The following is a 16,655-nucleotide window of genomic DNA, read 5'->3' on the forward strand; positions in this document are numbered from 1 at the left end:
TATAAAACAACAGGAATATGGTAGAAGCTCACATACAGAATGCACATGTTCCCATAAAATTGTCCAAATAGAACTTACACTAAAAGAATATAACAAATGTATTTTTACTCAAATTTTTTTAAAAAAGGTAAAGAAAGCAGAAAATCAGTTCACAAGACCTCAAGACTCCAAGAACAGCAATCGTTTTAAAGACATCGAGATATAATCAACTTCATATAGGTTGGGCCATTTAGGTTATCTAAGATCGTGCTTTGATATCTCTTTATAATCCCATCTTTTTTAATGACAAAAAAAAAAAATCCAAAACTCTTAACACATTGAAATATCAGATAATGAGGAACACCTCTTTCCAGACACATTATTAGTAAAGGCTACTATTGTTCAGATTGCACTTTTTGCCCCATGTCTTTAAGATATTTTTTCAAAGTCAAATATTCATGCAACTTACAAAGACCAGCAAGAGTAGATTTCTAAATCTAAACAAGCTGATTGATTTTCATCTGTACAAAAGAAGTTGTATATTTCTGATCCTCCAGAGGACACACTTCACTTTTGTGCAAATATCTGTCTTGCCTTGTCTCTTGTTTTTTGGATAGCTATGGCCACACAACCAACTGATTGTTTTTCTGTACATTGTTTCCTCTTTTCAAAAAGAAAGAAAGACAACTGGAATATAAACCAAACAAACAGAAATAAACGAATAGAAAGAACAGTTTCTAAAGCAGTATGTACATAGGTGACTAAGGAATTATACCAGCAAAAATGTAGTAAAATATGTAAACAAAATCTGAGATTCTTTAAAATTCTCTTTGACACAGTTAACTGTGACAAAACGAAAACTCACACTTGCTTCACATTTTAAGGTTTACTTTTTTGTTGTTTTGTTATTTTCTTTTAAAACAACATTCTCATTCCACCTCAAGACCTTAACAGATTCCCTGTCTCAGTCATCCCATCAGACATACCATGATAAATATATCTGTATATATATTTATTTATATATATTATACTATTAAACTCCTTTTGTGTGTGTGTGTGTCACAGCAGCTTTATTCATTTTAGTATTTAGTTAGTTAGTTTTAGAAAAGATGGGTGAAGGGAGACATGAGCAAATGGAAGGATAGAGTTATCCGTAAATGTCAGGCTACAAAATTAAACCACGATGAAAAACATTGTCATGTTGGGGGGCAGGGGAAGAACTATATATTTTGCTCTCTCTTCATGCCATGTTTGGCTTGTGTGACCTTACGTGGATTCCATCATAAGTTGAACTCCTCTATTCTTTGTTTTGATCATTGAACAGATTTTTAGTATTGTCTTTTCTTCTGTTTTTGCATGCATTTCAATCAGTCACAGATCCAGCCCACCCCCCCTTTCCTCTTTGCTAGGAAAGGCTTCATTTTAGTTTGTGGGGTTTTCTCCTTTACCACAATTTGGCTGGGCTAATGGACAGGAGCGATATTGTTAAGTAAATCAATAGCTCTGATAAAACCAGCCCTAACCTGTTCTGTTCAGGGTTTGGGTGGCAAATTCTGGAATTAGATCCTGAGAGAGCAACTTTTCAAATTGGTATTATCATCCATCACATGATTTTGCTATGGGTTCAGCAAAGCATTACATAGGAAACAAACAACAGATTCTAAAAACACCACGACCTGATGTGTAGCGTGAACACCATGGTAGCTTTTGAGTTCATATGGCAATAGTCTCTCTTATTTTAGTTCTCTGAGTTTTTTTTTCTTCTTCTTAATGTATATCCAGTCATTCTCAAAAATAAAACATAAACAAAAACCCAAAAGCCATTTTTTTCCCCTCAGATCTTGAAAAGTTACACACACTGGGCAGAACCAGAGAAGGGAGGGTTTTTTTTTTTGTTGTGTGGTGTTGGTTTTTGTTTTAAACATTTTTCTTTTTTTTGTTGTTTTTTACATAATTAAACAAACAAACAAACAAAAATTGTTACAGTCAAGCTTCACAAACATTGTTACAGACTCACTTGGAGTTATGGGACAAGTAAGCCATGAAGTCTTCTACCTTGGGTGATAGGTCCTCAAGAGAAGGGAGCTCCCGAGTCCGCGAAGGAAGAAGGGGAGCCACCTGCTCGCCCCGGAGCGCAAAGTGTGTGCTTTTATGATACAGCAGGGCAGAAAAAGCTCTGTCTCCAGGCGATGACTGAATCAAAGCAGCCACGGCGGAGGTGTGTCTGGGCGGGGACGTCTCGGTGCGTGTCCTTGGAGATACGGTTTTCCCCGCCGTAGTCACGGAATGTACCCCCTCTCGTAGTCAGCGCAGTTCTGACATCTGTGAAATCGCCTTTTTCCCAGGATGCATATACAGATATAGAAAGAATTCTGTGTGTTAAATTCAGGTCTCGTTAGCGGGGCCGTGTTGTGTGTATGTGTGTGTGCGCGTGTGTGTGCACGCGCTCGTGCGCGCGCGTGTTTTGTTTTACACGTAGTACTCCTTGTCCTTGTTTTTCTGTTTCTTGTGGCCGCTCTTCGAGCTCTGCTGCTTCTCCTTGAGGAGCGTGCCGTTGCTCTGGGCCGAGTTGCTGATGTAGTTCCGCGTCTCGTCCACTTGATAGGACCCCTCGTCCCTGTTCCTGTACTTGTACATGGCGTACAGGAGGATCAAGATGCAGAGGGCGGCAGCAGCCACAATGCCGACGACCATCCCTGTTGTGCTGCTCGACTCCCGGATCACCTCTGAGGCCCCCGGAACCCGTCTGACTCCCGGCTCCGTGGGGTTTGCTGTGGGCACATTACGGAACATGGGGGAAGTAATTAGTGGGCTCTTCAGTTTGGTGCTGTCTAGCTCATAGGCAGTGGGCAACGGAAGCAAGACTAGGTCAGGCTGGGGTTTGAGATCACGGTTATTCATTTTGCCAGCTGGCAATTTGGGCACCATCCCAGACGAGGAGGAAGCGGTGAAGCGGATCAGCTCAGGGGAGAAAGATGTGGTAGTAGTCCTACTAGTTTCGGAGACTTTGTTAGGTCTAAAGTCCTTGGCTTCCCACTTGGGCGCATGTGCTTTGTAGCCACCTTCGAAGATTGAAGTGGAAAGACTCTTATCTGTTACCAAGGAGAAGGTGGTGTAAAAATCTTCATCATCAGTAGGGGGCAGGTTAGAGTCAAAGGTTTCCCCTGAGCCATACCCAGATATCACCAAGCCATCATCATCACAACCTTCGCTGCCTTGGTCCGACAAGCAAGGTAACCCCGCCTCAGAGGTCATGGACAGGGAATCTTTGGTGGTCTCAATAATGGTGAGGAGGGGGCGAAAGGTAGGGGGGAGTGTAATGGAAGGTGCACGAGTAGCAATAGGAAGGGTAGCTAAAGGGTCTTCTACAAGAAGAGGGATAACTAATTCACCTCCTGGGATTGAAAAGAAAAAGAAACACAGAATTAGCACATTTGTAGATAAAAAAACATGGTTCAGTCAGTCACTCTTAATGGATGGAGCTCATAGCTTATGCCTCATAAATAGCAATAAAATGACCCGAATCCAAATATAGATCCTTTCTGGTGGTAGCCTAACCATTCTAAGCTGATTTACAGCCCGTTATATGCCTCTTGCCAACAAAACCTGAAATCTATATATTGGGGGAAGAGTGCCAATTTTCAAGATACTCTCAAGCAATTATTTAGATCGAAATTCAAATAGGCTTGTTTCCAGGATTTGACTGTGGGATGAGGACATTCAATTATGCTGTCGCCAATACTGACTGGCTATCAAAATTGTGTGTGTGTGTGTGTGTGTATGTTTACACAGACATGCATGTGATTAATTTGTGAACCACAATATTTCCTTATTGCCTCCTTGGGTTTCTACTAATTACCTCCAACGAGGACTAGAATGACATATTCTCCATGTCACCGAGGCCAATATCAAGGAACATAAAAGACCTTGTCACTAATATAAATATTTTAAGTTACTACCTTTTATTTCACATTTACTATACGCTAAGTGAGAACAAGTGATAAGAGGTTAAAATTGTTCATTTAACAAACCCATTTTGACTTTGCTTTTCCAGATGTGCCCCTGGACTATTAAATAACAACTCACTGCACATTGGTCTAATATTATGTTAATGCATTGTTTTTATGTTATATACAGAATATCCTGAGTTGGATGCTAGATTTTTAAAACTACCCAGCCTAGACAGCTATGGCTTACTGAAAACTTCCTTTCAGACTCAGAAATGTAGAGATAGCTAAATGAGTGTTGAAAATCAGTGATTCTTAACTAGAATGGCAAAAATATATCAGTTTACCCATAGACCCTAATTCCTACACTTGGACTGGATTAGGAAAGAGAGTTCAGATAGTACACTGAATCACTGCACCTTGCAGATCATGGGTGCCACAGACATTCTGTGGTGGATGTTACTCACCTAGCTGTAGAACCAACTTATTCGTCATGTGTGGAAGAGGTCTCTCAGGAGGGTCTTTCCTGTGTCTCTCAATAGCGTTATTTTTCAAACAGAGGAAGAATCTCAAGAAGTAACAGTTCATTGAATTTTTTCCAAAATATGTATCCCAACTATTGTTTTTTAAAATCCTCTAGCAAGGAGGGCATGTTGTTCCATGTCCTAATTAGTTAGTCAGTTGAGATGCTGATACAGTATCACTGAGGGCCTCTTTCTGGGCTGGCTCACTAAGCTCTCAACCAGGTACAATGTGTTGTGTGTTCTGACCACAGTGGTAGCTTGGCTCTGATGGGATGGTTAGTGTTTAAGTATCTGTTCTCAGCTATTTCTTTGCTGAAGTGCCCCTATTAGTGACGAACAAATACGGACATGTGGCTCAGTACTACAAAGCTCTAAGGACATTCCAGGAGGACAAGCTTTCGAGCTTCCACAGTCTTCTCAGGTTATTCCTATAAAGATCGACTCGCAAATTAGAACTCTTTGCTCTGCTTTCCACACCCTTTATCTTTAAACAATTTTGTACTTTAGTGGAAACTGTGGCATCTAAAGTATTCAGATTTCAGGTCTGTTAAGAGAGTGGTCTCCTGAGAAGAAACCTCTTGCACACCTTCCTAGCACCTGGAAAGAACTGCTTGTACCCACATCAGAAGACTTTCTTCCCTCCTTATTTAGCCAATACTTAGAGAGAAATTGAGTGAGGGAGTTTAGCAACAGTGTCCATGATGTGTATCATCTGGAAAGCAAGAGAAAATAGAGCATTGAACAATCATCTCTGGCCTACCCGATAATGTTGCCATATGTGGGAAAATAAAACAGAGACCTTTCTGAGAATCTCAAAGTGATGTTTTGGTCTGCACTGTACACCCAGGCTTCTCCTCTGGTGCTTGGAGTTTGAAACTACTTGGCAAAATGGTCTTTGTGGCTCAAAGCTTCAGACTCACTTTCTTGGACCAGCATGCCGATTTTTTTAACATTATAAACATATATAATTCATATATCTTGCAACTTATTTAATGCATAATTTACACATGTTTGCTAGTATTTATAAATGAGATTGGGAGCATGTTTCCCTAAAGGTAAGCCAGTCATCAAACTAACCCAGGGCTAAATTTTCTCCTTATCCTTCCAGGACGGGGTCCTGGGTATTGTACTGAAGGGGATACATGGGAAATGGCCGTGTTTGGATAAAAGAAGAGTAGTGAGGAGGGAGAAGTGAAGGCCCGTGCCACCTGCTTAAAAGTTCCCCAAAGGCCACTCAGGGATGAGGTCAGTGGTGAGATTCAAATAATGTAACAACTGGTTCTCTGCCCTAATGACCATTTTAAGTTTAAAAAAAAAAAAAAAAGACGATATACTGAAAGGTAGTTTATTATTTCATGCATTTAATACTTAAATGAGAACAATAAAAGAGGTACACAAAACTAGATTATGTTATAAGAGTTTTAAAATATTAATAAAAACATTAAATAATATCTGACCAAAAAACAATAAAACTGTTATTTAAGATATTTTCAGTGACAGCTTATCACCCACTGGTTGTTTGGCACTTTTTCTCTTTACATTATATGTTTGTTTACTGAAGTAACAAAGATAAGGGAATTAAAATGTAGTATTTCATCAAAGGTTTAAATAAGTTTTATGAAATGAATAAATAAATATTACAAGCATAAGTCCATCCAATATTTTTCACCTACGGATGGAATGAACATTACTACAGGCGCTTAGAATACGCTGTTGCACAGATAAAAGTTAAAAAAGAGTAAGGAGTGTAAATTTGTGATTTCCACATTGGGCAGCTGCCCAGGCGCCCACCTTAGAGAGAACCCTGATTACAAGTGCCATTTAAACAACTGGTTCGCCAAACTCAACAAAAAAAGAAGGATCGGTTCTGCCGAACGAACCGGTGCAAGCTGGCTGAATCCCACCACTGAATGAAGTTACTTTCCTTCAGAGGACAAGACAGTTCTTTCGTGTTTTACCTAGAACGAAAGTTTGGCATTTGTGTTCTTTTCAGGCACAGACACTGAGAGTCATTTGTTCCTTAGGGAAGTGATAAAAATCTACCTTATGTGTGTTAAGTAGAGAAGAAAGGGAGGCAAAGGACAAGGAATAACTGATTTGTTGGCAGGTGCACATAATTTTAATATAAAGGCAAATTGTTAAACAGGATGCCAGTGTCCCTTCCAGGGAGAGTAAGATCACTGCCTTCACGATTTTGGAGTGCATTCATTTCCAATTTTATTGTACCATCTGTGACACCCAAATGGAGTCTTAAATCTGCCTATTGCACTCTCTCTTCTCAATCTTAGCTAAAGCTTCTTCAGTGTCTCTGTTGTTAAAAACCTATAAAATCTACCAACTGCTCACTCTGCACTTGAATCAACACCACGCTCCTTTGCTGTCTCCTTCTCATTCAACACCCTAATGCAAGCATCATTTTTGGATTACCAAAAATTAATAATAATAATAATAATAATAATAATAAAACTTATAAAAAAATAAAAAACTATCCTTTTTAGAATGGGATGGAAAGAAAGACCTGAAACTCACTAATTTATAAAAAGCTTCTAAAAGGTTAGTGAACCCCTAAGTAAAATGAGAGCCTATTTAAAAACTAAAGAGCTTATTTGAAAACTAAAATGATGAGTTTGCTTTTGCAGAGTTTAAATATCAGAAGCTGCCAAAATGACTAATATCCAGTTTTCTTTGCTATTTTATTTTTAATCCTGGTAGTGAGAAAAATGATAAATGATGACCTATGTCAAGGAAATCTGAGCCCAAATTCCAGTGGCATTTAATCAGTGGAATGATAGAGGCTTTCATAATCCCCCTGTCCTGGTATCTCAAGGAATTGAAAGAGTCTTTAGTTTAAAAGGAAGTTAACTGGGATATGGCGGTTATTATTATAAATGGGAATTATAGTGGAACTAGGTGTAAAATTTTAGGTAATTGTAAATGTGGGACAGGTATATGATTTAGGGTATATAGTCAGTTTTAATATCAAATTCTACCTTTTAGAGTTAAGATGATTATACTATCCTAGGTAATCCACAGGCACACACCATTTGAGATGAGGAGGTGAGGGGTGTGTTCTTCCCATGAATAGATCCTTAATACAAATGACTGAGATTGTGGGAGCCTATTTGAGTTTATGTTTATTTTAATCCGAAGTGATTATACTTAGAAATGTTGGGGCTGCTGATAATATTTCTGTTTCGCTGTCTAAAGATTACAGAGTCAGTGATCTACCAGATGACGATGCTTACAAAAGTATTCACAGAAGCAGCAAGCTTAAAGGCCATCAGAAGTCAAGGGCAGAGTGGCACAAAATGCATGGCCTACCCAAACTTTAATTCCTTATTTCATTGCTAGAATTTTTCTTTGGTTTGGAATAAGATTTCTATTTCTTAAAAGTTATCATTTTGACTCTAGAATAAATATCCCTTTTTTTTTTTTTTTTTTTTTTACCAGGACTGTGCTCTTTTTTAAAACTAAGGAGATCACTAGGGATATAAAGGGTCTATTTTAGCCCTGAAGGCTGCCCTGCTTTTTTTGCTTTATGAATGTATTTATAGATATATAATTCATGTGTCTAGGGCTGATAGCCAGCAAAAGGGGCTCTCTGCCATCGAAAAAGATTAAAAATTCAATAGAACTCTTCTGAACCATGAGAATGTTGTAGGTGATGGTGAATGCAGTGGGTCAACTATAAAAACAAGAAGAGCAGCAGGAAGTTTCCATGTGGCTCCAACCTTGCCTCACTGGAGATATTTGACTCTAAGAAGTCACAAAAAACACTGAAAACAAGGACACTGAAGAGCTAGACTCTGGGAGAGGACACCATGCTCCAATTCCTTGAATTTCTTTTATGTGTATTTAGGCTCTTTACCTACTCTTTTATTTGCATGTCTGTGCTGGAAAATTCACATATAATGGGGAGAAATCACCCTTCTTGCACCAAATGAATTGTTGAATGATATTTATGTAGTCATTTGGTGCCACAGAAGTGTGTACATGCAACACATAAATAAAATTCAGATTTGTAACCAGGCAATTATTGTCCATCCACCTTCTGAAAAAATAGCCATGGACAAACATGGCAGGTACCTGGGGAGAAGATACCAGAAAAACTCTTGCGTCTCTAAGGTGCTTAGCTATTTTAATGAGGTGAGAATCTCTGGGTAGGATCTTCCCCCTCCCCCAATTTATCTGAAATGGGTTTGATTCTATAAGGCTACAGAGTCTATTTTTCAACATATGCCCAGGTAAGATGAGCCAAAGCCCCTTGATAAAGTTCTCTGTTGCAGAATGTTGAGTGGGGATTTGCTTTTGTTTGTTGATTAAGAGTTTTGCCTCTGAGAAGTCATCCAGTATCAAGTTAACCTCTCAACCCTGTTCCTTAGGGCCATATGAGTTTGGTCAAATTGCTTAAACTCCCTATAAAATTAGGCTAACAACACAGCCTGCCTCAAACCTCCAATATGAATAATAATAATGCATGTTAATGTTCATTAAATGCATGTTGAATATTTAGCACAGAGCTTATTGCCACTCCAAAATGTTAGCTACTAGTATCATTTCTACTAATATTTTAGGCCTATAAACACTGATGCTATTGATCACTTTTTCCAACCATTTAAAAAAAATATATAGTAGCTCATGCTAAGGTAGAAGTTTGATAATATAGGATCCAGATTATTAAGGCTATTTTAAATGCAGACTTTAAGGAATGATTTATTATAATTCAAAGGGTTTGTATTTAAAAGAAAAGATTAGCTTTTAATTAAATTGTCTTATAGATAACTTCCTCAACAAAAAATAAAAGCTTTCAATTTAATTAGGTAAAATAACACCTGATTTAGGAAGCTCTGAATTTTAAACCTAAAATATTATCCAAAATATTAAACAATATAAAAATCATATAAACCTAGGTAGGGAAAGCCCACTCATTAAAAGCTGCTGGATTGGAAACACATTTGTTATCTACCATTTAGTCTGATATTTCTATAGCAGTTTCAGATAATACTAATATTGAAAGTTAAAGTGAAACAAGTAACCTTCATTTAAAAATTGTATAGTACCTCTTACTGATTACTGCTCTTTCATTTCCTGAAGTGCATAAAGGAAATATCTAAATACCTTTAAGGTCAAGGGGCAGTCTTATCCTAGAGTCACATAAATGGCAGTACCTACCTGAGAAGTTGTCTAAATAAAACTTTACATGTGAAAATCATCATGTTTCTTCTTGGTAGAATCTTAGGATCCTTTTAAAGCTTACCTGATTAAATCCTTCAGAGAAACGGAAACTATTAATAGAAAGAAAAAAGGAGAGAGAAGGAAAGAGAAGAAGGGAGAGAGGGAGGGAGGGAGGGAGAGAGAGAGAGAGAGAGAATTGTGTGCCTTCTGTGTGTGCATGTGTGTGTTTTACCAGAAGTTATTTCTATACTTTGGAAGGCATCATTATCATAGGACAACACTCTAGACACCTTGGGTTGTCAATGTCTTTATTCTCAGTAAAATTAATTTTGTAGCCTGCGGTGATGGTGATGGTCTAATCCTAGATAACAAAGCTCACCATAATCACTTGAGAGTACCTTATTTCTCCTTTGCAGAAGCCAGGGTGGGGTGGGGGTGGGACTGATTTCCTTGCATTCTTTCTATGGAGTTAAATTAGGGTGCAATTACCACTGATAACACTTAGAATAATTCCTTTTTTTTTTTTCTGAGGCCTCCTGTAGGCTGTAACCAATTTAATATCCTACTAAAGAGCATACCATTATTTTCAAAGCTTTAAAGCTGGTTCAGGCAGAGAGGCCAGGTTTCCTTTGGATGTTAAGAACAATTTATCCACCCCCCTTTCCCAAGAGTAGAATTCACATTGATTATTATAAGCAATTCAGCACAAAACATAACACTGAAAATTAAGCAAAGAGACACAAATAAAATATTTAATATTGTCTACAAAAATTATATAGTAAAAAATAAAATCAACTTCAAGGCCAAAGTAAGCTAGAAGGAGAGAGAGCAAAGAACACCAACAAAGCATTCACAATATACAGAGGGAAAGAAAAGTAAAAGCAAATAAAAAAAAATAGAGGCAGTTTTTGAAAAACAAAGAAAAGAAATCATTTCCATATAGACAAAATAACAAATAGAATAAAAGCATACCATATTAATGTATAGTTAACTTACATCAACAAATTGCCCGCATGTTTTTTGGCATGAAAGAAAAATTTACAAAAGAAAGTTGTGTAAGAATGCTCTTGGACAAATAGAATTGCCACATTCTTGTAACTTGCTTTTTTGTTGTTGTTGTTGTCATTTCTTAAAAAAAAAACTTTTGAGCAAAATGTCTAATTTTTTAAATATAATAATTTACAACAGAGGGTGATACAGGGAGGCAACGACACATACATCCACACCACATAACATAAAAGGAAAAAAATCTGCACTTCAACAAATGTTTACTTCAAGAGTCTCGGGAGGGCATCCATTTTGAATTTGAAATAATTCCAATTGCAATGATTTAAAAATTTTCCCAAAAAAACTCAAACAAACCTGTTTACCTATATAATTTGCCTTTAAAAAAAATCCATGAATCTTAGAGGAATGAATTTCTGCATTGTTATAGGTTCTCAGATATATATTTTAATTTTTTAAATATTTTTGTCTTTTTGACAAGCATTAGACTTTCTTTAATTTAAGGGGATGGATGACAGCACATACATTTGAACAATGCTAAAGAAAGGAGGGGGCTGGGGAGGAAAGATGCAGAAAGGGTAGGGTCATGTCTATGAGTGAACTACACAGGAGATGAAGATGATGGGAGTGAATGTGTAAGTGAGTCGCCATGTCCATGTAAGGGCGGCACGGAGTGATCTAGCTGCATTAGAGCTTCTGGCTGTAAGGAAGGGATGGGCAATATACAAAAACAAATGAGCCTACACATGCCCATCTACAGAAATAAAGAACAGAACTCTAACACTGACAATCTCACACACCCTAAGCTGCAACTTCTTCAACATGCAATTATTCCGAAAAATTAATACAGTTTCATTAATGATTTTCAAATAATAAAAACAGTTAAAACTTTTTCTTCTCCTACTCAAAATAGCCAAAATACATAAAATAATAATACTAATAATAATGATCAAAAGGTTAAAAGCAAAAACAAGGAGACTAGATTTATGCATTCACGTTGAACAACTTCATCTACAGCCACACAGCCCCATCTAGAGTTAGGGGAAGGGGCCAGAGATCTGCAGAGGTGACGGAAAGGCAAATTTGTACCGGGAGCCCACTTGCTGGGTTGGTAATTACTTCCCTATTAGAAATGGAACCGTCTGAATGACGTCATTCATTTCCCCGTGCCCCCTACGGTGCACGTGATTCCCAATGAGACTGGGCTAATTTGAAAGATGTGGATGTGGAGATTCTGCAGCTGAAGTTGTTCCACCTTTAAAGAGGGAGTGGGGAAAAATTGCAGAAAACAATTCATTACATTTTTTTCCCTCATAATTTTGGATATAACCAAATCTGAAGACAGAGGTCTAGCAATTAAAATGAAACACACTGATATATTTATATAGATAGATAGATATAATACAAAAAAAGCACTTAATTCCCAAACAAGAAGGGAGAAAAGAACAAAAAAAAACATTTTAAAGAAAAAAAAAGTATTTCAGACACTTTCAGAGATGAACAACCAGATGCACAGGCTCAGTAGGCACAGACAGATCGGGCAGGGGACACTTTTTTGCTTTGCATTTTCTAGTTTGTTGATTCCCCTTTTGGTGATGGCCAAAATGAAAAAAAACAAACAAACAAATAAATGTTGCATTTCCTTTAAAAAAATATATTTTTTAAATTTGGTTTTGTTGCTTTAAAAAAATAAAAAGGGCGTGCAGTCTGGATGTACGTCATAAGTAGACACTTAAAAGAGAAGAAAGTGGCTAAGACTGACAAATGGGTAATCATCTCTTATCCTTTAACTGTAGGAATGTTCATCAAGTTCATACATGCTTAAAGTAAGTTGCATTTAGGGAAAATAGAGAAACGAAACAGCAAGTTAGGGTTGGGGAGAGGTCAGCAAGACAAAACCAATTCGGGGTGGTAGAAAGGTACTGGACCTAGTGTCACACCTTTCCAGTAGGGGCCAAGAACATCCCGAGGTGTGTCTTGCCAATTCCAAGAGGCAAAGCATGTACTTGTTGTATATGTGTATGTGTTTGGGGTGTTGAAGTAGAGCCTGTAGGAATGCAGGTCAAACTATAATATACACTGGATTCATGGGTTCTGTTCTAGGAAATGTATCCCGTATTCACTTGTGGCCTAAAAAACTATATTTTATAAGCTGTTGAGAGGTTATAATTAAGATTGTTCCATATGAATGTTCCTGGGAATTGCCAAATTGAGGGGGCACGATGGGTGACAACAGAATGCTAATAAAATGAGCCTGATAAATGGAATAGCCAATATACATATAAATGTATATATACACCATTTTTAGTACTAGGGGTAAAGTCCCTCTCTACTTCAAAGAACAAAGTGGTACAGTGTCCATATCTGTAAACTACAGGATAGCCAGGAAATGAGGATGGTTTATTTGGAGTACTCTGGGGAAAATTTAACCAGTCTTCCAGAGACCATGTGGGGAAAAATTTTCCATTCGCTCTACATTGAGAAAAGTGGAGAAGAGAAGAGAGGGAGAAAAAGGGAGAGAGAGAGAGCGTGTTCATGTGCATGTGTGTGTGCGCGTGCGTGCGCGCGTGCTGAGGGAAAGGCACCATAGAAGGGACATGAGGAAGCACTTTTTAGAAATGGTCTCAGCCTCTACTGGAAGAGATCACAGGAGTTTTATTCAACATTATATCCCTGTGAGAACATTAATGCTCAACCAAGGACTGGGAAACCCAGGTAGGCAAACCGCAAAGGCAAGACACTTGAGAGCACTTGGTTCTGACAGCCAATTCTAATCACTCCCAAGAACTCTTTTTGAGTGACTTTAACAAACAGAATAAATTGTAAAGATGAGCCAGACTTTTACCCCCTATGGACGCCCCTTTTATTATTTTATACTAAAATAATGATAGTAATGTGTCCCCATGGGTCAGTCCGTACCAAGATTTTTAGTCACTGGTTTAATAATGTTAGTCATTATTTTAGGAACTTCACAAAGGCAGCTGGATAGTTTTAGGAGGTGGGGAAAATTCCCAATAATATAGAAAAAGAAAAACCTTTGTTGGCATTTAGATGGTATTTTTTTTTTGAGTGATTAATCTTTTAACATTGAATTTTATTGTATGATAAGACCCTCACAAGACATTGAATGATGTCTGTAGAACAAAGTTAGTTTTGATAATGTTCATATGAACTGTTTTTGTGCCATAGGCCATTTCTTTCTTTTTTCTTTCTTTTTTTTTTTTTAGGCCATTTCTTAAAGTAGGCAACATAACTGGTCTAAGTATGAGACTTAAAGAAAACAATACTTCCAGTACATATAAACTACTGGATAATAAGAAGTATTTTGAGGAAGATATATCAACAATTTGGGTCTCCTATGGTTTCTATTGAGTAATCTACCTATTTCAAACAGCCTGTTTTAAAAGTCATGCGAGTAGGACATCACTTACATTTTGAAAATCACTGGTTTAAACTATTGAACATACCAAAATTTATGGCTGTCATTTTGCAAATAAAAGATGTATTTTTTAAACTCATGGAAGCCATTGTTTCAAAAGAAGCCAACACAGCAAAAATACAGTGACTACACCTTTCTGTGTCAACTATCAGTTAACGTGCATAAAGCTTGTTTGGTTTCTAATATAAGATACAAAATAATATTGCTAGTTACTCATAAGCATGTCACAGTTTCACTTTCATCTTTCATTAGCTATCTGCACTATGTTTCTGTTATCAGTAACTGTATGGTTTAGTATCTATGCCTTTACTGGGTGTAAAGAATGCTCTAGGGTATTTTTTTTTTTTTTTGCCACTGAGAACAAATAACACAATAATTTGACTTGAAATAGCATGTTTTGATATGACCATTTTTATCCCACCATGACCAAATAACTCTGTCTAAATGCAAAATCAAACTTTTAAAAACATCAAGTGTAATGCATTGGAATTACACTAGTCAGCATTCATCTTGGAGAATGAAATGGTTTCAAAGAAATACGTTTCTAAACTTGCTGGGGGTTGTGCTTAAGAAACCCAAAATCATACTCAAATAACTCAAGTTGGAAACTTCCTGGGAGAGTGGGTCCTAGTTGCTGAAGGGCATTGTCTTCAATGTATATAGGGGGAGTCAAAGAGGAATGCCCAAATGAATTACTGAGTATATGATTAAATATTTAAGATTTCTGAGGAATAGTCCTGGAGAGAGAAAGAAGAGCAAACATTCTTGGGAGTCTGAGTGCAACACCAGGGAAGACTTAAAATATTACAAGTAGGGAAATCTAAGAAGGGAGTTTGGAGAACTAATACCTAATGAGGATTTTCAAGACTTTTGCATCAGATCTATGCAGTAAACTTTCTCCTCTGTCTCTCTATACAAAAACATTTCATTGATTATTTTATGTGTCCATAGGATGAAGGGAGGGATCCTTCTAGAAGAATGAATGGCTCAGTTCATTATCACAATTTGGCTTAGGATCAAAATGGAGACTCCAAGGATGGATATGGAATCCTGGGATCACAGGGATAACTGTCATGTCATGTCTCATCTGTGACATACATATATCAGCCCTGCATATACTCTGACTCCTCATAGCTTTTATTGCAGATGTGAGCGATGCCGTGAGAAGTGGTAAAGAAGCCTGCTTCATACATGCTATTTGTTTCTAAGTAAAACGTTAAAAACTTTCTTTTTAATGTTGAACAAAAATGTCCCCAAATAAAAAAAAATTTCATGTGTGTGTTTTTTCCCCAAACTCAGTTTCCACATATAATTATAGGGATTAAGGAGAAACCAAAATAACTAAACCTCTAAGATGGAAAAGAGAGCTCAGGATACTCTAAAGCCCAATATTTAAAACGGTATTTCTGTATTAATGATTTGCTTGCCAAAATTAGAGTAGTTTTTCATACTTAAGACGACAGATAGAATGGATAAAACATTATAAAGAGTAGTATCACATAATCAAACCTGGTAAGCTGTTTAGATGTAGAAGAACCTTAACTTAATGACTTCTTTCCCTATATTTCCATGACCTTTAACTTGTGCCTATAATTCTGTCCCATAATCTCCATTCTTCTTTGTGAACCTACTGTACCCTATATAAATTTCTATGACTTTAATAATTCAATGCACTTTATTTTATTTTATTTCTTTTATTCTCACATTCAAGAAGACTCTAAAAACTTCAGGACAAGGATAGAGTTTTTTTTTTAATCTGTTTTTCTTACCAACTAAAATATTAATAATCAAACATTTTATAGTGAATGAACTAATGAATGAACAAATGAATCAGTACTTTTAATTACTCACCTTTTTTACCAAAATACTATACTATAACTTCCATAAAGGCATTACAATCATGTATCAACATAGCGGCCACCTTGTGCCTAAAATGTAGTATATGGAATAGAAATTTTAGGGGCAGGGGATCTAAGTTCCAGTCTTAGTTGTACTTCCTATGACACCAGCTTGTTAGGACATTGACAGAGTCAGTTAATCTCTGTGTTTGTTTCCGCCTGTGTAATATGGAGATTATAATGTCTGTTTAATTAACCTACCTCACAAGGTAGGCTATGCAACAAATTTTGAATGGGAAAGTGCTTATAAATTCTAAAGGGCTTTTTCAAAAGTTTGTTACTATTGTCTTCAAAGTTGGCACCATAGTTATAACATGAGGGTTTTGTATTAAAAAAAAAGGCGAGCCCCAGACAACTGAGGTCAGTGCTACTCCAAGAATGATTCCTGAAGCATCTGCTTCAGCATCAAACAAACCATAACCTCAATCCCAAATCCCACCCAAGTAATTTTTTATTCTGTTTCTTTTGAGCCCTTGTCCCTATCTCTCCAATAATGCTAAATTCCCAAAGTTTGATTAGTTCATCTGTTAATGGTGAATTTTTGTTATGTCTGCCTCTGATTTTATAATTATCTTATTTTATTTTTCTGTAGGGTTAGAATTAAGCTCTGAAGAGGTATTATTTAGATATGTTTCCATGAGAACATATTTATTTAGTGGTAGAAGCATGGACGTAGACATCAATTTTT

General features: G+C 36.9%; 1 protein-coding gene across 15 annotated transcripts in view; it reads right to left on the minus strand.

Moving 5' to 3' along the window:
- Window positions 1-2,375: 2,375 nt before the first annotated feature.
- NRXN3 (neurexin 3) overlaps window positions 2,376-16,655 on the minus strand; it is a 1,648,091-nt gene continuing 1,633,811 nt past the window's right edge. For 5 of the 15 annotated variants that reach the window (XM_066272928.1, XM_066272922.1, XM_066272921.1 and 2 more), the window contains one exon: window positions 2,376-2,750. In XM_066272928.1, the coding sequence (XP_066129025.1) occupies window positions 2,449-2,750 (302 nt within the window). In that variant the 3' untranslated portion in view covers window positions 2,376-2,448. Of the gene's footprint in view, window positions 3,375-10,597; window positions 11,331-16,655 lie in introns of all 15 variants that reach the window. The other 10 variants (XM_066272917.1, XM_066272916.1, XM_066272927.1 and 7 more) reach the window with 3 other exon arrangements.

Source organism: Saccopteryx bilineata, chromosome 4 (genome assembly GCF_036850765.1).
Source record: "Saccopteryx bilineata isolate mSacBil1 chromosome 4, mSacBil1_pri_phased_curated, whole genome shotgun sequence".
Taxonomy (NCBI): domain Eukaryota; kingdom Metazoa; phylum Chordata; class Mammalia; order Chiroptera; family Emballonuridae; genus Saccopteryx; species Saccopteryx bilineata.